Below are 22,313 nucleotides of genomic sequence, written 5' to 3'. Positions count from 1 at the left end.
GATGAGTATGGGGAGGAGGCAGAACGGGGTTGAGACACATTGGTGGAGCAGACGCGACGGGCAGAATGGCCTAAACTCTGCCCCAAACCCAAAAAGACATCCCTACTTATCTCGTTCTAGCCTATCACCTGCCTCACCTTCTGAACTTAACGGGGGGGGGGGGGGGTCTTCCCCCTCCCTCCCCCCTCGTGTGGGAGAGTCTAGGACCGGAGTGGGAGGGGGAGGGGGTGAGGGGGGGGTGGGGGTAGGCATCATCCCAGAGTAAGGCGTCGCCCCATTGGGGCGGGATTTCCTCCCCTCTCCCCGAGGGTCTGAGACCCGGAAAACAGCAAAAGGGGTGGGGCCGAGCCTCTGTTCGATCGGGGTCGTGGTTCCCCGCCCCTCCCGTGGTAGTGCCCCCTGCCTCTGGGCTGGGAGAGAAAGCTCCCCCCTCGCCTCAGTCTGAATTTGGCGCGGCTTTATTCTGAGACTGCGCCGCCTGCTCCCAGACTCTCCCACGAGGGGGAAACCCACTCCCTCTGCGTCGACCCTGTCAAACGCCTTAAGAACACTGAATGGCGTCCTAGAGTGATGCAGCATGGGAGACAGGCCATTTGGCCCAACTACCCCCTGCTGACCACGAGGCCCACTTAGCTAGTTCCAACTGCCCGCGTTTGGCCCATAGCCCTTCCTATTCATGTCCCCATCCACCTTTTAAATACTGTCTTTGTCCCAGCCTCCACCACATCCTCTGGCAGCTCGTTCCATACACCTACCACCCTCTGGGTGAGAAAGTTACCCCTTGTGTCCCTTTCCCCCTCTCTCACCCTAAACCTACGCTGTTCTGGTTTTCGATTCCCCATCCCCGGGGGGAAACACGAACGGGAGACGTTAATTGTATCTATACCCCTCATCGCCCTCTCATTGCTCTAATCCCCAGGGAGACGAGTCCCAGCCTGTTTCACCTTTGCTCCTCAGACAATCCCTCCACCCCAAGGACCATCTGAGTGAACCTTCTCTGAGCGACCTCTGATGAAATGCTATCTCTCCTTAAATAAGGGGAATTAAAACTGCTCACATTACTCCAATTGTGCTCCCCGCCCAGCACCCCCCGGGCTGCTGCCGCTGTTGGAAAACTGCGTTCAGTTCTGGTCTCCCAGCTGCTGTGAAACTAGAAAGGGTTCAGAAAAGATTTACAAGGATGTTGGAGGGTTTGAGCTACAGGGAAGAGGCTGAACAGGCTGGGGCTGTTTTCCCTGGAGCGTCGGAGGCTGAGGGGGTGACCTTATAGAGGTTGATAAAATCATGAGGGGCATGGATAGGGTAAATAGACAAGGTCTTTTCCCCCTGGGGTGGGGGAGTCCAGAACTAGAGGGGCATAGGTTTAGGGTGAGAGGGGAAAGGGACCTGAGGGGCAACTTTTTCACACAGAGGGTGGTACGTGTGTGGAACGAGCTGCCAGAGGAAGTGGTGGAGGCTGGGACAATGACAACATTGAAAAGGCATCGGGATGGGGACATGAATAGGAAGGGTTTGGAGGGATATGGGCCAAGTGCTGGCAACTGGGACTGGAAGAATCCAGCATATCGGGTCGGCATGGATGAGATGGGCCGAAGGGTCTGTTTCTGTGCCGTGTGGTGCCATAAGGTCCAGGCGCGGTGGATGCGAGCAGGCGGAAGTATGCAGTGCCTTTTATTCTGGTGATACGCCGGTGCGTTGCGGTGCCTCGGAGAGGCTACAAGATAATCCCGCGCAGGACGCTGGCGGTTAAACCCTCCCCTCTCGGGGGTGCCGCCGCGGCGGGCGTCCATTCATTGTCCCCCACCCCCCCCTTGTGTCCTCGGCGGGCCCTGGCGCTGTCGCCATTCCCCCCCACCCCTACAACGTGCCGTCCTCCAATAGCTTCCCTAAGCCGTCGCAGATCTTCTGCAGGTGGGCCCGGTAAGGGTCCTGCTCACCGTAGAGCCGGCCGAGGAGCTGCCCGTCGCCGAAGTGGTCGAAGACGTGCCGGACGCGGCCCAGGGACTTGGCGGTGAGGTGGCCCTCCACCAGCCGCAGCAGGAGGTCCCGGCTGTCCCGGAGCAGGGCGGTCAGCACCGGCGCCTCGAAGGTGAACGCCACCTCGTGGAAGCTGATGGCGGTCATGGCGCCCTGCCTCAGCTTGCGCCGGAACTCGCCGGCCAGCCCCAGCTCGCTCTCGCTGAACTGCCGGTGCCGGAAGAGCACGCCGATCTTCACCGCCACCTTCACCAGGTTCTTCAGCACCTTCTGCGACTCCGCCCGGCTGCCGGTGAACTCCTTGGAGACGCGGTAGAGCTCGTCCAGGATCTCGGCGCTGGTGTCGTCGATCAGCAGCTGCGCCAGCGACTTGTTGGCCAAGCGGCTCAGGATCTTCTTCTGGGCCTTCATGGCAAGGTCCTTGGAACTGATGGACTCCATTTCCTGCCGAGTGAGAGAGAGGGAGGGGGAGGGAGGGAGAGTCAAGATGGCCGTCGATGGACCACCGCGAGCAAGGCGTCCCCCGCTCCCGCAACCGAATCCGGCACCCAGCCTCTACGCCCCAACGCTCCCCCTCAAAGACCCAGCCTCTACGCCCCAATACTCCGCCTCAAAGACCCAACCTCTACGTCCCAACACTCCCCCTCAAAGACCCAGCCTCTACGCCCCAACACTCCCCCTCAAAGACCCAACCTCTACGCCCCAACACGCCCCCTCAAAGACCCAGCCTCTACGCCCCAACACTCCCCCTCAAAGACCCAGCCTCTACGCCCCAATACTCCGCCTCAAAGACCCAACCTCTACGTCCCAACACTCCCCCTCAAAGACCCAACCTCTACGTCCCAACACTCCCCCTCAAAGACCCAACCTCTACGCCCCAACACTCCCCCTCAAAGACCCAACCTCTACGCCCCAACACTCCCCCTCAAAGACCCAACCTCTACGCCCCAATACTCCGCCTCAAAGACCCAACCTCTACGCCCCAACACTCCCCCTCAAAGACCCAACCTCTACGCCCCAATACTCCGCCTCAAAGACCCAACCTCTACGTCCCAACACTCCCCCTCAAAGACCCAACCTCTACGCCCCAACACTCCCCCTCAAAGACCCAACCTCTACGCCCCCTCAAAGACCCAGCCTCTACGCCCCAACACTCCCCCTCAAAGACCCAGCCTCTACGCCCCAATACTCCGCCTCAAAGACCCAACCTCTACGTCCCAACACTCCCCCTCAAAGACCCAACCTCTACGCCCCAACACTCCCCCTCAAAGACCCAACCTCTACGCCCCAACACGCCCCCTCAAAGACCCAGCCTCTACGCCCCAACACTCCCCCTCAAAGACCCAACCTCTACGCCCCAATACTCCGCCTCAAAGACCCAACCTCTACGTCCCAACTCGCCCCCTCAAAGACCCAACCTCTACGTCCCAACTCGTCCCCTCAAAGACCCAACCTCTACGCCCCAATACTCCGCCTCAAAGACCCAACCTCTACGTCCCAACTCACCCCCTCAAAGACCCAGCCTCTACGCCCCAATACTCCGCCTCAAAGACCCAACCTCTACGCCCCAACACGCCCCCTCAAAGACCCAGCCTCTACGCCCCAATACTCCCCCTCAAAGACCCAACCTCTACGCCCTAACACTCCCCCTCAAAGACCCAACCTCTACGTCCCAACACACCGCCTCAAAGACCCAACCTCTACGCCCCAACACTCCCCCTCAAAGACCCAACCTCTACGCCCTAACACTCCCCCTCAAAGACCCAACCTCTACGTCCCAACACACCGCCTCAAAGACCCAACCTCTACGCCCCAACACTCCCCCTCAAAGACCCAACCTCTACGCCCTAACGCTCCCCCTCAAAGACCCAATCTCTACGCCCCAACACTCCCCCTCAAAGACCCAACCTCGACGCCCCAACACTCCCCCTCAAAGACCCAATCTCTACGCCCCAACACTCCCCCTCAAAGACCCAACCTCGACGCCCCAACACGCCCCCTCAAAGACCGAACCTCTACGCCCCAACACACCGCCTCAAAGACCCAACCTCTACGCCCTAACGCTCCCCCTCAAAGACACAACCTCTACGCCCTAACGCTCACCCTCAAAGACACAACCTCTACGCCATAACGCTCCCCCTCAAAGACCCAATCTCTATGCCCCAACACTCCCCCTCAAAGACCCAACCTCGACACCCCAACACGCCCCCTCAAAGACCCAACCTCGACGCCCCAACACGCCCCCTCAAAGACCCAACCTCTACGCCCCAACACACCGCCTCAAAGACCCAACCTCTCCGCCCTAACCCTCCCCCTCAAAGACCCAACCTCTACGCCCCAACACTCCCCCTCAAAGACCCAATCTCTAGGCCCCAACCCTCCCCCTCAAAGACCCAATCTCTACGCCCTAACCCTCCCCCTCAAAGACCCAACCTCTACGCCCAACGCTCCCCCTCAAAGACCCAACCTCTACGCCCCAACACTCCCCCTCAAAGACCCAACCTCTACGCCCTAACATTCCCCCTCAAAGACACAACCTCTACGCCCTAACGCTCCCCCTCAAAGACCCAACCTCTACGCCCTAACGCTCCCCCTCAAAGACCCAACCTCTACGCCCTAACGCTCCCCCTCAAAGACCCAACCTCTATGCAACAACACGCCGCCTCAAAGACCCAACCTCTACGCCCCAACCCTCCCCCTCAAAGACCCAACCTCTACGCCCCAACACTCCCCCTCAAAGACCCAACCTCCACGCCCCAACCCTCCCCCTCAAAGCCCCCTCCTCTACGCCCCAACACTCCCCCTCAAAGACCCAACCTCTACGCCCCAACCCTCCCCCTCAAAGACCCAACCTCTACGCCCCAACACTCCCCCTCAAAGACCCAACCTCTACGCCCCAACGCTCCCCCTCAAAGACCCAACCTCTACGCCCCAACCCTCCCCCTCAAAGACCCAACCTCTACGCCCCAACACTCCCCCTCAAAGCCTCAACCTCTACGCCCCAACCCTCCCCCTCAAAACCCCAACCTCTACGCCCCAACACTCCCCCTCAAAGACCCAATCTCTACGCCCCAACCCTCCCCCTCAAAGACCCAACCTCTACGCCCCAACCCTCCCCCTCAAAACCCCAACCTCTACGCCCCAACACTCCCCCTCAAAGACCCAACCTCTACGCCCCAACCCTCCCACTCAAAGACCCAATCTCTACGCCCCAACCCTCCCCCTCAAAGCCCCAACCTCCACGCCTCAACACACCCCCTCAAAGACCCAACCTCTACGCCCCAACCCTCCCCCTCAAAGACCCAACCTCTACGCCCCAACCATCCCCCTCAAAGACCCAATCTCTACGCACCAACCCTCCCCCTCAAAGACCCAACCTCTACGCCCCAACACTCCCCCTCAAAGCCCCAACCTCTACGCCCCAACACTCCCCCTCAAAGCCCCAACCTCTACGCCCCACACCCCCCCTCAAAGCCCCAACCTCTACGCCCCAACACTCCCCCTCAAAGCCCCAACCTCTACGCCCCAACACTCCCCCTCAAAGCCCCAACCTCTACGCCCCACACTCCCCCTCAAAGCCCCAACCTCTACGACCCAACCCTCCTCCGCAAAGACCCAACCTCGACGCCCTAACACTCCCCCTCAAAGACCCAACCTCTACGCCCTAACGCTCCCCCTCAAAGACCCAACCTCGACGCCCCAACACTCCCCCTCAAAGACCCAACCTCTACACCCCAACACTCCCCCTCAAAGACCCAACCTCTACGCCCCAACACTCCCCCTCAAAGACCCAACCTCGACGCCCCAACACACCGCCTCAAAGACCCAACCTCTACGCCCTAACGCTCCCCCTCAAAGACACAACCTCTACGCCCTAACGCTCCCCCTCAAAGACACAACCTCTACGCCCTAACGCTCCCCCTCAAAGACCCAACCTCTACGCCCTAACGCTCCCCCTCAAAGACCCAACCTCTATGCAACAACACGCCGCCTCAAAGACCCAACCTCTACGCCCCAACCCACCCCCCCTCAAAGACCCAAACTCTATGCCCTAACCCTCCCCCTCAAAGAACAAATCCCTACCCCTCAACGCAACCCCTCAAAGACACAACCTCTACGCTCCAACCCTCCCCCTCAAAGACCCAAACTCTACGCTCCAACCCTCCCCTTCAAAGACCCAAACTCAATGCCCCAACCCTCCCCCTCAAAGACCCAACCTCTACACCCCAACCCACCCCCTCAAAGACCCAACCTCTACGCTCCAACACTCTCCCTCAAAGACCCAATCTTTACGCCCCAACACTCCCCCTCAAAGACCCAACCCCTACACCCCAACACTCCCCCTCAAAGGCCCAATCTTTACGCCCCAACACTCCCCCTCAAAGACCCAACCCCTACACCCTAACACTCCCCCTCAAAGACCCAATCTTTACGCCCCAACCATTCCCTCTCAAAGACCCAACCTCTACGCCCCAACACACCCCCCCTCAAATACCCAAACTCAATGCCCCAACACCCCCACTCAAAGACCCAACCTCTACACCCCAACCCACCCCCTCAAAGACCCAATCTCTATGCCCCAACACCCCCACTCAAAGACCCAACCCCTACACCCCAACCCTCCCCCTCAAATACCCAATCTCTACGCCCCAACCCACCCCCTCAAATACCCAAACTCTACACCCCAACCCTCTCCTGCAAAGACCCAACCTCTACACCACAACCCACCCCCTCAAAGACCCAAACACTATAGTCCAACACTCCCCCTCAAAGGCCCAATCTTTACGCCCCCAAGCCTCCCCCTCAAAGACCCAATGTCTACGCACCAACCCTCCCCCTCAAAGATCCAACCTATATGCCCCAACACTCCCCCTCAACGACCCAACCTCTACGCACCAACAATCCCACTAAAAGACCCAACCTCTACGCCGCAACCCTCCCCCTCAAAGACCCAATCTCTACGCCCAACACTCCCCCTCAAAGACCCAACCTCTACGCCCCAACCCACCCCATCAAAGACCCAACCTCTATGCCTTGACCCTCCAACTCAAAGACCCAAGCTTTACGCGCCAACCCACCCCCTCAAAGACTCAACCTCTACGCTCCAATCCTCCTCCTCAAAGATCCAACCTCTACGCCCAAACCCTCCCCCTTAAAGACCCAACCTCTACACCAAAACCCTCCTCCATAAAGACCCAACCTCTATGCCCCAACACCCCCACTCAAAGACCCAACCCCTACACCCCAACCCACCCCCTCAAAGACCCAATCTCTATGCCCCAACACCCCCACTCAAAGACCCAACCCCTACGCCCCAACCCACTCCCTCAAAGACCCAATCTCTACGCCCCATCCCTCCCCACCAAAGACCCAACAACTACGCCCCAACACTCTCCCTCAAAGACCCAACCTCTATACCCCAACCCTCCCCCTAAAAAACCCAACCTCCACGCCCCAATCCAACCCCTCAAAGATCCAACCTCTAAGCCACAACCCTCCCCCACAAGGATCCAACCTCTACGCCCAAACACTCCTCCTCAAAGACCCAACTTCTATGCCCCAACCCACCCCTCTCAAAGACTCAATCTCTATGCCACAACCCTCCCCCACAAAGACCCATCCTCTATGCCCCAACACTCCCCCACAAAGACCCATCCTCTATGCCCCAACACTCCCCCTCAAAGACCCAACCTCTCCGCCCCAACCCTCCCCCTCAAAGACCCAACAACTACGCACCAACCCACCCCCTCAAAGACCCAATCTCTACGGCCCAACACTCCCCCTCAAAGGCCCAATCTTTACGCTCCAACCCTCCCCCTCAAAGATCCAACCTTTACGCCCCAATGCTCCCCCTCAAAGACCCAACCTCTACACCACAACCCTCCTCCACAAAGACCCAACCTCTATGCCCCAACACCCCCACTCAAAGACCCAACCCCTACGCCCCAACCCACCCCCTCAAAGACCCAAATCTATGTCCCAACACCCCCACTCAAAGACCCAACCCCTACGCCCCAACCCACTCCCTCAAAGACCCAATCTCTACGCCCCATCCCTCCCCATCAAAGAACCAACAACTACACCCCAACACTCTCCCTCAAAGACCCAACCTCTGTACCCCAACCCTCCCCTTAAAAGACCCAACCTCCACGCCCCAATCCAACCCCTCAAAGATCCAACCTCTAAGCCACAACCCTCCCCCACAAGGACCCAACCTCTACGCCCAAACACTCCTCCTCAAAGACCCAATCTCTACGCTCCAACCCAACCCCTCAAAGACCCAACCTCTACGCCCCAACCCAACCCCTCAAAGACCCAAATCTATGCCCCAACACCCCCACTCAAAGACCCAACCCCTACGCCCCAACCCACTCCCTCAAAGACCCAATCTCTACGCCCCATCCCTCCCCATCAAAGAACCAACAACTACACCCCAACACTCTCCCTCAAAGACCCAACCTCTGTACCCCAACCCTCCCCCTAAAAGACCCAACCTCCACGCCCCAATCCAACCCCTCAAAGATCCAACCTCTAAGCCACAACCCTCCCCCACAAGGACCCAACCTCTACGCCCAAACACTCCTCCTCAAAGACCCAATCTCTACGCTCCAACCCAACCCCTCAAAGACCCAACCTCTACGCCCCAACCCAACCCCTCAAAGACCCAAATCTATGCCCCAACACCCCCACTCAAAGACCCAACCCCTACGCCCCAACCCACTCCCTCAAAGACCCAATCTCTACGCCCCATCCCTCCCCATCAAAGAACCAACAACTACACCCCAACACTCTCCCTCAAAGACCCAACCTCTGTACCCCAACCCTCCCCCTAAAAGACCCAACCTCCACGCCCCAATCCAACCCCTCAAAGATCCAACCTCTAAGCCACAACCCTCCCCCACAAGGACCCAACCTCTACGCCCAAACACTCCTCCTCAAAGACCCAATCTCTACGCTCCAACCCAACCCCTCAAAGACCCAACCTCTACGCCCCAACCCAACCCCTCAAAGACCCAACAACTACGCCCCAACCCTCGCCCTCAAAGACCCAACCTCTACGCTCCAACACTCCGCCTCAATTACCTAACCTCTACGCCCTAACCCACCCCCTCAAAGACCTAACCTCTATACCCCAACCCTCTCCCTCAAAGACCCAACCTCTATGCCCCAACCCACCCCCTCAAAGACCCAATCTCTACAGTCCAACACTCCCCCTCAAAGACCCACTCTCTATGCCCCAACCCACTCCCTCAAAGACCCAATCTCTACGCCCCATCCCTCCCCATCAAAGACCCAACAACTACGCCCCAACACTCTCCCTCAAAGACCCAACCTCTATACCCCAACCCTCCCCCTAAAAGACCCAACCTCCACGCCCCAATCCAACCCCTCAAAGATCCAACCTCTAAGCCACAACCCTCCCCCACAAGGACCCAACCTCTACGCCCAAACACTCCTCCTCAAAGACCCAATCTCTACGCTCCAACCCAACCCCTCAAAGACCCAACCTCTACGCCCCAACCCAACCCCTCAAAGACCCAACAACTACGCCCCAACCCTCGCCCTCAAAGACCCAACCTCTACGCTCCAACACTCCACCTCAATTACCTAACCTCTACGCCCTAACCCACCCCCTCAAAGACCTAACCTCTATACCCCAACCCTCTCCCTCAAAGACCCAACCTCTATGCCCCAACCCACCCCCTCAAAGACCCAATCTCTACAGTCCAACACTCCCCCTCAAAGACCCACTCTCTATGCCCCAACCCACTCCCTCAAAGACCCAATCTCTACGCCCCATCCGTCCCCATCAAAGACCCAACAACTACGCCCCAACACTCTCCCTCAAAGACCCAACCTCTATACCCCAACCCTCCCCCTAAAAGACCCAACCTCCACGCCCCAATCCAACCCCTCAAAGATCCAACCTCTAAGCCACAACCCTCCCCCACAAGGACCCAACCTCTACGCCCAAACACTCCTCCTCAAAGACCCAATCTCTACGCTCCAACCCAACCCCTCAAAGACCCAACCTCTACGCCCCAACCCAACCCCTCAAAGACCCAACAACTACGCCCCAACCCTCGCCCTCAAAGACCCAACCTCTACGCTCCAACACTCCGCCTCAATTACCTAACCTCTACGCCCTAACCCACCCCCTCAAAGACCTAACCTCTATACCCCAACCCTCTCCCTCAAAGACCCAACCTCTATGCCCCAACCCACCCCCTCAAAGACCCAATCTCTACAGTCCAACACTCCCCCTCAAAGACCCACTCTCTATGCCCCAACCCACTCCCTCAAAGACCCAATCTCTACGCCCCATCCCTCCCCATCAAAGACCCAACAACTACGCCCCAACACTCTCCCTCAAAGACCCAACCTCTATACCCCAACCCTCCCCCTAAAAGACCCAACCTCCACGCCCCAATCCAACCCCTCAAAGATCCAACCTCTAAGCCACAACCCTCCCCCACAAGGACCCAAACTCTACGCCCAAACACTCCTCCTCAAAGACCCAACTTCTATGCCCCAACCCACCCCCTCAAAGACTCAATCTCTATGCCCCAACCCAACCCCTCAAAGACACAACCTCTACGCCACAACCCTCCCCCACAAAGACCCATCCTCTATGCCCAAACACTCCTCCTCAAAGACCCAATCTCTACGCCCCAACACTCCCCCTCAAAGACCCAACCTCTACGCCCCAACCCAACCCTCAAAACCCAACAACTACGCCCCAACCCTCGCCCTCAAAGACCCAACCTCTACGCTCCAACACTCCGCCTCAATTACCTAACCTCTACGCCCCAACCCATCCCCTCAAAGACCCAATCTCTACGGCCCAACACTCCCCCTCAAAGGCCCAATCTTTACGCTCCAACCTTCCCCCTCAAAGACACAACCTCTACGCCCCAACCCACCCCCTCAAAGACCCAATCTCGACAGTCCAACACTCCCCCTCAAAGACCCAATCTCTATGCCCCAACAGTCTCCCTCAAAGACCCAACCTCTACGCTCCAACTCTCCCCCTCAAAGATCCAATCTCTACGCCCCAACCCACCCCCCTAAAAGATCCAATCTCTACGCACCAACCCACCCCCTCAAAGATCCAACCTCTACGCCCTCCCCCTCCCCCTCAAAGGCCCAACCTCTATGCCCCAGCCCTCTCCCTCAAAGATCCAACCTCTACGCCCTCCCCCTCCCCCTCAAAGGCCCAACCTCTATGCCCCAGCCTGCCCCCTCAAAGACCCAACCTCTACGCCCCAACCCACCCCCTCAAAGACCCAACCTCTATGCCTTGACCCTCGCCCTCAAAGACCCAACCTCTACGCTCCAATCCTCCCCTCAAAGACCCAACATCGACACTCCAACCCTCTCCCTCAAAGATCCAACCTCTACGCCCCAACAGTCTACCTCAAAGATCCAACCTCTACGCCCTCCCCCTCCCCCTCAAAGGCCCAACCTCTATGTCGCAACCCTCCCCCTCAAAGTCCCAACCTCTACGCCACAACCCTCCTCCACAAAGACCCAACCTCTATGCCCCAACACTCCCCCTCAAAGACCCAATCTCTACACTCCAACACTCCCCCTCAATGACCCAATCTTTACACCCTAACCCTCCCCCTCAAAGACACAACATCTACGCTCCAACCTACTCCCTCAAAGACCCAACCTCGACACCCCAACCCTCGCCCTCAAAGATCCAACCTCTACGCTCCAAAACTCCCCCTCAAAGACCCAATCTCGACAGTCCAACACTCCCCCTCAAAGACCCAATCTCTATGCCCCAACACTCTCCCTCAAAGACCCAACTTCTATGCCCCAACCCACCCCCTCAAAGACCCAATCTCTACGCCCCGCCCCAACCCATCCCTTCAAAGACCCAATCTCTATAGTCCAACACTCCCCCTCAATGACCCAATCTCTACGCCCCAACACTCCTCGTCAAAGGCCCAATCTTTATGCCCCAACCCACCCCCTCAAAGACCCAATCTCTACGCCCCAACACTCCCCGTCAAAGGCCCAATCTCTACGCCCCAACCCACCACTTCAAAGACCCAACCTCTAAGCCTTGACCCTTCCCCTCAAAGACCCAAGCTTTACGCCCCAACGCTCCCCCTCAAAGACCCAACCTCTACGCTCCAACACTCCCACTCAAAGACCCAACCTCTACGCCCCAACCCTCCCCATCAAAGACCCAATCTCTACGCTCCAACCCTCCCCCTCAAAGACCCAACCTCTACGCCACAACCCTCCCCCACAAAGACCCAACCTCTACGCCCCAACCCACCCCCTCAAAGACCCAATCTCTATGTCCAACACTCCCACTCAAAGACCCAACCTCTACACCACAACCCTCCCCCTCAAAGACCCAACCTCTACGCCACAACCCTCCCCCTCAAAGACCCAACCTCTACGCCACAACCCTCCCCCTCAAAGACCCAACCTCTACGCCGCAACCCTCCCCCTCAAAGACCCAACCTCTACGCCACAACCCTCCCCCTCAAAGACCCAATCTCTATAGTCCAACACTCCCCCTCAAAGACCCAATCTCTACGCCCCAACCCACCCCCTCAAATACCTAATCTCTATAGTCCAACACTCCCCCTCAGACCCAACTTCTCTGCCCCAACACTCCCCCTCAAAGGCCCAATCTTTATGCCCCAACCCTCTCCCTCAAAGACCCAACCTCTATGCCCCAACCCACCCCCTCAAAGACCCAACCTCTATGCCTTGACCCTCCCCCTCAAAGATTCAAGCTTTACGCCCCAATCCTCCCCCTCAAAGACCCAATCTCTCTACCCCGAACCTCCCATCAAAGAACCCTCTCCTGAGGCCCCAACCCTCACATGAACAAACCCCCCCCGGACCTTACCCTCCGACTAACGACCCTCTTCCCTACATACCGAACCCTCCCATCGAAGACCAAGTGGGTCTGAGAACTGAATGCCCTTGGGAAATATAATCTGGGAATTTGGGTGCGTCTTGGAGCAGGGGTCCGGAAAACCATGGAGGTTGAAGGTCGTGACCCTAACCCCCAACCCTGTGTAACTGGGCGCACCCCAGAGACCAGCTGGTTGCCATTGGCCAATCCTCAGGCAATGAACAAACTCCTTTCCTCCAGCTCCTGCCTCACAATGTCCCGACTCCCCTCATGGCCAGTTATGGGTCACTGCTCCACCTACTGTAAATCCCGGTCGTCCATTTGTGCACAGCAAGCTCCCACACAAAAGCATTCCATCTTCATGGAGGGTAAGGGATATGTATTGGCCCCACTGACCCTCCCACAGCGCCCGCTCCCTCAGCGCTGACCCTACCACAGCGTCCGCTCCCTCAGCGCTGACCCTCCCACAGCACCCGCTCCCTCAGCACTGACCCTCCGACAGCGCCCACTCACTGAGCACTGACCCTACGACAGCGCCCACTCCCTCAGCACTGACCCTCCCACAGCACCCACTCCCTCAGCACTGACCCTCCGACAGCACCCACTCCCTCAGCACTGACCCTCCGACAGCACCCACTCCCTCAGCACTGTCCCTCCGTCAGCACCCACTCCCTCAGCACTGACCCTCCGACAGCGCCCACTCCCTCAGCACTGACCCTCCGACAGCGCCCACTCCCTCAGCACTGACCCTCCCACAGCGCCCGCTCCCTCAGCACAGACCCTCCGACAGTTCCCACTCACTGAGCACTGACCCTCCAACAGCACCCACTCCCTCAGCACTGACCCTCCGACAGTGCCAGCTCCCTCAGCACTGACCCTCCGACAGTGCCAGCTCCCTCAGCACTGACCCTCCGACAGCACCCACTCCCTCAGCACTGACCCTCCCACAACGCCCACTCCCTCAGCACTGACCCTCCGACAGTGCCCACTCACTGAGCACTGACCCTCCGACAGCACCCATTCCCTCAGCACTGACCCTCCGACAGCACCCACTCCCTCAGCACTGACCCTCCGACAGTGCCAGCTCCCTCAGCACTGACCCTCCGACAGCACCCACTCCCTCAGCACTGACCCTCCCACAACGCCCACTCCCTCAGCACTGACCCTCCGACAGTGCCCACTCACTGAGCACTGACCCTCCGACAGCGCCCACTCCCTCAGCACTGACCCTCTGACAGCACCCACTCCCTCGGCACTGACCCTCCGACAGTGCCCTCTCCCTCAGCACTGACCCTCCGACAGCGCCCACTCCCTCAGCACTGACGCTCCCACAATGCCCACTCCCTCAGCACTGACCCTCCGACAGTGCCCACTCACTGAGCACTGACCCTCCGACAGCACCCGCTCCCTCAGCACTGACCATCCCACAGCGCCCACTCCCTCAGCACTGACCCTCCCACAGCGCCCACTCCCTCAGCACTGACCCTCCGACAGCACCCGCTCCCTCAGCACTGACCCTCCCAAAGCGCCCGCTCCCTCAGCACTGACCCTCCGACAGCGCCCACTCCCTCAGCACTGACCCTCCGACAGCGCCCACTCCCTCAGCACTGACCCTCCGACAGCGCCCACTCCCTCAGCACTGACCCTCCCACAGCACCCACTCCCTCAGCACTGACCCACTGACAGCGCCCACTCCCTCAGCACTGACCCTCCCACAACGCCCACTCCCTCAGCACTGACCCTCCGACAGCGCCCACTCCCTCAGCACTGACCCTCCGACAGCGCTCGCTCCCTCAGCACTGACCCTCCCACAGTGCCCGCTCCCTCAGCACTGACCCTCCCACAGCGCCCACTCCCTCAGCACTGACCCTCCGACAGTGCCCGCTCCCTCAGCACTGACCCTCCCACAGCGCCCACTCCCTCAGCAATGACCCTCCCACAGCGCCCACTCCCTCAGCACTGACCCTCCCACAGCGCCCACTCCCTCAGCAATGACCCTCCCACAGCGCCCACTCCCTCAGCAATGACCCTCCCACAGCGCCCACTCCCTCAGCACTGACCCTCCCACAGCACCCACTCCCTCAGCACTGACCCTCCCACAGCGCCCACTCCCACAGCACTGACCCTCCGACAGTGCCAGCTCCCTCAGCACTGACCCTCCGACAGTGCCAGCTCCCTCAGCACTGACCCTCCGACAGTGCCAGCTCCCTCAGCACTGACCCTCCGACAGCACCCACTCCCTCAGCACTGACCCTCCCACAACGCCCACTCCCTCAGCACTGACCCTCCGACAGTGCCCACTCACTGAGCACTGACCCTCCGACAGCACCCATTCCCTCAGCACTGACCCTCCGACAGCACCCACTCCCTCAGCAATGACCCTCCCACAGTGCCCGCTCCCTCAATGTTAATTCTCTGAAGGTTGAGAGGGTGATGGAGAACAATGCAGAGAAAGCTTTACTCTTTATCTAACCCCGTGCTGTCCCTGTCCCTGGGATGGGGGGGACAGTGTAGAGGGAGCTTTACTCTGTATCTAACTCCGTGCTGTCCCTGTCCCTGGGATGGTGGGGGGAGAGTGTAGAGGGAGCTTTACTCTGTATCTAACCCCGTGCTGTCACTGGGATTGGTGGGACAGTGTAGAGGGAGCTTTACTCTGTATCCAACCCCGTGCTGTCCCTGTCCCTGGGATGGGGGGGACAATGTAGAGGAAGCTTTACTCTGTACCTAACTCTCTGCTGTCCCTGTCCCTGGGATGGGGGGGACAGTGTAGAGGGAGCTTTACTCTGTATCTAACCCCGTGCTGTCCCTGTCCCTGGGATAGAGGGGACAGTGTAGATGGAGCTTTACTCTGTATCTAACCCTGTGCTGTCCCTGTCCCTGGGATGGGGGGGGACAGTGTAGAGGGAGCTTTACTCTGTATCCAACCCCGTGCTGTCCCTGTCCCTGGGATGGGGGGGACAATGTAGAGGAAGCTTTACTCTGTATCTAACTCTCTGCTGTCCCTGTCCCTGGGATGGGGGGGACAGTGTAGAGGGAGCTTTACTCTGTATCTAACCCCATGCTGTCCCTGTCCCTGGGATGGGGGGGGAGAGAGTGTAGAGAGAGTTTTACTCTGTCTCTAACCACTTGCTGTCCCTGTCCCTGGGATGGGGGGGGACAGTGTAGAGGGAGCTTTACTCTGTATCTAACCCCGTGCTCTCCCTGTCCCTGGGATGGGGGGGGGGACAGTGTAGAGGGAGCTTTACTCTGTATCTAACCCCGTGCTGTCCCTGTCCCTGGGATGGGGGGGGACAGTGTAGAGGGAGCTTTACTCTGTATCTAACCCTGTGCTGTCCCTGTCCCTGGGATGGGGGGGGGGACAGTGTAGAGGGAGCTTTACTCTGTATCTAACCCCGTGCTGTCCCTGTCCCTGGGATGGGGGGGGTGGGGGGGGACAGTTTGAGCCGGTCCGCCATCTCGTTAACGTCTTTGAAGCCACACACTGACTACTCCCTGACAGAGGGCAGGCCAAGGATGTGGTTAAACAAAACCACATTGACCTCATCGCCTCGTTCTCTCTCTCTCTGAAAAACAGGGGCCCCCTTCCACCGTTAAACGAAAGAAAGACAACTGTCTTCCAACCGACAGAACAGTCCAAGTCGGCGCTTGGGCAGAAGGTGTGCCCCAGTTAGCGCTCCCGCAGTATCGGCCTAAATTTAGGCTCGATCGGCCTACACAGGCCCAAGGCGAGGCTGGGCGTCCCTGAGTCGGGCCTCCCGGGTCACAGGCGGCCTCCAGAGTTTATTAGCTCGTCAGATTCTAAGCGGCGTTCCGAGACCAGGAGTGAGCCCCACGCGGAAGGTTCTGGAGTGATTAATCTGCCTCTTGGGCCTGTGGCGGTTGGCAAGGCGATGGTCGCTCAGGAGGAGGGCGGAAGTCACGGCCGCCCTGTTCTGAGAGACCTCGGTGTTTCCACCACCCCAAGGGGGTGCAGGGAGGGAGAATGGGGAGCTGGCGCGTCCTTACCTCAGGCTCAGGGGGTTTGTTCGGCGGGTACGGTGTCCAACGTGATCCTGGATTTGGGGCATTGACGGGGGAGTGAGGGGGGTGGGGGGGCGGGTGGGGTAGTCAGGCCGCTCGATAACCCCCGCCGTCGATGCTCTTCTGGAGAGGTTCGTCAGTGCCAGGCCCTCGCCTCCTCCCTCCCTCCCCACACCCCCCCCCTCCCCCCCCCCACCCAACCCCTCCCCGGCTCCACCTCCCTGCGGCCGAACTCCCTCCCCCTTCCCCCTCCCTCCCCCTTCCTGGGCGACGTCGCCACAGGATCGGACTGCGCGCTACAGGAGCTGCTCCTCCCCACCCCCCAACCCCGACGCACTCCGAAAGCAGCTCCCCGCCCCTCCCGCCCCCCCACACCCGCATACTGACGGGCGCCAGGCAAATGCAGCGCCTTTTACCGAGGCGGGAGGGGATGGGGTTCCCCCGGAGCGGGCAGCCTTCCTGCCAGGGCCCAGAGTGAGGCCGCTCAGCCCACCGGCTCTACCAGAGGGGCTGGCCCAGAGCCCTGATGGGAAAGGGAGGAGGCCACTCAGCCCAACAGGCCAGACCTGGCCCCCTCCACCCTTCCCACCCCGGGCCTTTTCCAAAGTGTAACCCCATCACACACTCTCACACTCACACACACTCACACTCTCACAGACTCACACTCAGACACACCCACTCACACTTACACACACTCACAATCACTGACACTTACACACACCCCCTCACAGACACACACACACTCTCACACACACTTACTCGCACTCTCACACACATTCACACTCCCTCACACTCACACTCTCACAGACTCACACTCAGACACACCCACTCACACTTACACACACTCACAATCACTGACACTTACACACACTCCCTCACAGACACACACACACTCTCTCACACAGACACACTCACACTCTCACACACATTCACACTCCCTCACACTCACACTCTCACAGACTCACACTCAGACACACCCACTCACACTTACACACACTCTCAATCACTGACACTTACACACACCCCCTCACAGACATACACACACTCTCTCACACAGACACACTCACTCGCACTCTCACACACATTCACACTCCCTCACACTCACACTCTCACAGACTCCACTCAGACACACTCAATCACACTTACACACACTCACACTCACTGACACTTACACACTCTCTCACACACACACTCACTCACACTCTCACACACATACACACTCATTCACAAACACACTGACTCACAGTCTCACTCCAACCAACACACCCACATACACCCATTCACTCACACTCACTTAGACTCACACCCACACACAATCACTCACTCAGTCACACTCATACTCACTCTCACTCACACACACCCTCTCACTCACTCACACACACCCTTTCACACTCACTTTCACACACGCTCTCACACACACTCACATTCAATTGCACCTGCACACACACTCACTCTCACACAAACACACACTCACACTCACACACACCCCCTCTCACACACTCACTCACTCACACCCACTCACTCTCTCACTCAGACTCACTCACACACCCATTCACTCTCACACACACACACACTGTCACACTTTGTCACTCACATACACTCACTCACACACTCACACTTACACTCACCCACTCTCACTCACAATCAGTCACTCACACACACACTCTCACGCTCTCAGTCTCACACTCACACACCCACCCACTCACACTCATTCACACTCACAGACTCACATTCACTCACACACTCTCACACTCACTTACTCTTACTCACTCTCACTCACACACTCACTGACACACACTCACACCCACTATCGCCCACTCACTCACACTTAATCTCATACTCTCAGACCTACACTCACTGTCTCTCACACACGCTGTCTCTCACATACTCACTCTTACTCACACTCACACACTCTCACACTCACACCCACACACACGCACACACACACTCACACACATTCACATTCACACTCACACTCACTCTCACTCACACACACATTCTCATTCTCACTCTTACTCTCAGACTCACAGTCTCTCACCCACACTCACACCCACTCACACTATCACACACCAACACGCTCACACTCAGACACACACACACGCTCAAACTCACACACACACTTTCACACTCACTCTCACCAATATACTCTCTCACACACTCACAAATACACTCACTCACACTCATTCTCACACTCTCACTCCAACCAACCCACACACAAACACCCACTCACTCACACTCACTTACACACACACACTCACACACACATTCCCACTCTCACACTCTCACTCCAACCCACGATCACTCACACTCACTCTCACTCACACACACACTGTCACATACACACTCACAGTCACTCTCACACACTCACATTCATTTGCACCAGCAATCACACACACACACACTCACTCTCACACAAACACAAACTCACTCTCACTCACTCTCTCTCTCACTCAAATGCATATACACCCACTCACTCTCACACACACTGTCACACTCACTCTCTCACACACACTCACTCACACATTCATTGATACACTCTCATGCTCACTCACACCTACTCAACACACACACTCTCTCACACACTCACTCTCACACTCACTCCCAGTCACACACAACCACTCACGCTCACACATACATGCACATTCACGCAAGCACACTCACTCACACTGTTCATCGCACACACCCACTCACACTCTCTCACACTTGCTCACACTCACACACTCACTCATTCTCACACATTCACACTCATTGTCACGCATGCCCACTCATACTCACTCTCACTCACACACACCCACTCACTCACACACACCCACTCATACATGCGCACTCACACTTACACATGCACACTCACACTCATTCTCACTGTCTCACACTCACTCATATTCACTCAGTTACACAATCACACTCTCTCACACACTCTCTCACTCGCACTCACACACACTCACACACACACATTCACACTCGCACACTCGCACTCACACTCACTCACACTTGTGCACACACACCTACTCTCACACACACACATAAACACTCACACTCTCACACACACTCACACACACTCACTCACTCACTCTCACTCACACACTCACACTCACTCTCATACACTCACACACTCACGCTCACTCATACTGACACTCACTGTCTCTCACACACACTCAGTCTCACACACACTCACTCTCACGCTCAGTCACACACTCACTCTCATATACTCTCACACTCACACACACCCACACCCACACCCACACATACTCACACTCTCACACACTCACACAAACATACACTCACACCCTCATGTGCGCACATACTCACACTCACACACACTCTCACTCACATACACACACTCACTGACACACACACAAATACTCTCACACTCATGCACACTCTCACTCACACTCACTCACACATACCCACTTACACTCTCACAATCACACACACTCACTCAAACTCACTCTCACACACATACCGACTCATACTTTGAAACACACTTTCTCACCCACACACTCACACTCACAACTGCTCACACTCTTACATACCAACACACACTCACACTCAGACACACCCACTCACACTTACACACCCTCACTGATACTCACACTTACACAAACTCACTTATACTCTAACACACGCACTCACTCACACGCACCCACTCACACTCACTCGCATTCACGCTCTCTCACACTCTCTTGTACACGCACACCCACTCACACACACATTCACACACCCTCACACTCACTCACACACCCACTCGCACACTCACTCACACACATGCCCACTCACACTCACACACACACACTCACTCGCACACACTGTCTCACTCTCACCCTCACACACACCGACACCCACTCACTCACACCTAAACTCTCACACTCTCACTCTCACATGCCTGCTCACACATGCCCACTCACCTTCACACCCACTCATTCACTCTCACACTTACACTCACTTTGACACACATGCTTACACTCTCTCACTCTCACACTCTCTCTCACTCACACCCACTAGCTCACACACTCTCTCTCGCACTCACTTACATGCACACCCACACACACAAATGCACTCACACTCACTGCCACACACGCCCACTCACACTCTCACACTTAATCTAACTCTCACTCACACTCATATTCTCACTCTCACTTTCACACTCTCAGTCACATATACACACACACACATACCCACTCACACACACCCACACACTTATTCTCACAGTCTCACACTCTCTCACTCACACACTCCCACTTGCACGCACTCTCACACTCACTCACACTCTCACTCACTCTCACACACACTCACGCCCACTCGCATTCACACCCACTCACTCTCACTCTCATACTCACTCTCTCACGCACCCACTCACACACCTCCACCCAGTCACATTCTCATGCTCACTTACACTCACGCTCACACTCACACACTCACTCTCACCCTCTCCTACCCCCACACACTCACACACTCCCTCAAACATGCTGACGCACTTATGTTCACGCACACTCTCACACACACACTGTCACACACTCAGCAACGCACACACGTCTCCTCTCCCTCTCCCTCTCCCTCTCTCTCTCTCTCTCACACTCACTCACAAACACAGATACACCCAGCCCCTGCTCCTGCTGGCACTCTGACATCGACAGCGAGTGGGGAAACGTCTGTGATTGATGCCGCCCTCCCTTCTTTCTGCTGAACAGGCCTGACCTCCTCTCGGGAGGCTTGTCCAAAACGAGCCATTCACTTACCGAATCCCGGCCTGGAGCTCAGGCCCTTCATCCAATAACGGAGGTTGGGGGGGGGGGTTGGTGAGAGAGAGGGATTTCCCTTAACCCACAACAAACAACAACAAAAAAACAAACAATATTACTTCAGCCCCTCAGAATCGCAGATTGAGGATATGGCTTTGTGTCGAAGTAGGCCTCACAGAGGGCAGCTAAACGTTGACGCCCTTCCTACAACAGATTAAATTGTTCACTAATTTCCCTAAATTTAGATAATTTGTTGGCACAACTGTCGATCCTTAACCCTTCATTTGGAATTTCAGAAGCAGAGACTGAAGTAATTCCCCGGGGAGTAGGCCGTGGCTGTTGTCAGGCTTTGCAGGCGATTGACCACCAACAGGGACTTGACGGCAGAAATGACGGATTAATTTCCCTCATTTTTGCCACCAACGACCTGAGAAACTATGATTGTTTTTATTTTCTCGGACAGGTGATGTATTAATGCCGAGCTTTCTGCATTTCGCTGCTGGGGGAGAGACAGAGAGGGAGTGCGTAGACGTGAGCAAATCTCTAGGCCTCAGGCTTTCGTCCAACTCTAGGCCCCAGCTCTTCCGGAAGGAGGGCCGGCAGACACTCGGAAAGTGGGATATTTCCTCAGAAGCGGATGCCGGGAACGTCGGGGGGTGGGGGGGGGGGGGGGAGGGATTGGGATTTTG

At 57.3% G+C, this 22,313-nt stretch overlaps 1 protein-coding gene across 2 annotated transcripts; it reads right to left on the bottom strand.

The window, feature by feature from the left end:
- Window positions 1-1,642: 1,642 nt before the first annotated feature.
- LOC140473025 (tumor necrosis factor, alpha-induced protein 8-like protein 2 B) lies at window positions 1,643-21,785 on the bottom strand. 2 transcript variants are annotated; one of them, XM_072567552.1, is made up of 2 exons: window positions 21,622-21,785; window positions 1,643-2,421 (listed from the first exon to the last, which is right to left on the bottom strand). In XM_072567552.1, exon 2 carries the CDS (start codon window positions 2,416-2,418, stop codon window positions 1,858-1,860), a length of 561 nt encoding a protein of 186 aa, XP_072423653.1. In that variant the 5' UTR covers window positions 2,419-2,421; window positions 21,622-21,785; the 3' UTR covers window positions 1,643-1,857. The 2 variants fall into 2 exon arrangements, with proteins under 2 accessions (XP_072423653.1, XP_072423652.1); XM_072567551.1 differs by lacking the exon at window positions 21,622-21,785 and adding an exon at window positions 16,871-17,017.
- Window positions 21,786-22,313: the final 528 nt, after the last annotated feature.

Source organism: Chiloscyllium punctatum, unplaced genomic scaffold, assembly GCF_047496795.1.
Source record: "Chiloscyllium punctatum isolate Juve2018m unplaced genomic scaffold, sChiPun1.3 scaffold_500, whole genome shotgun sequence".
Taxonomy (NCBI): Eukaryota; Metazoa; Chordata; class Chondrichthyes; order Orectolobiformes; family Hemiscylliidae; genus Chiloscyllium; species Chiloscyllium punctatum.
This window is presented reverse-complemented; position numbering and strand designations above follow the sequence as displayed.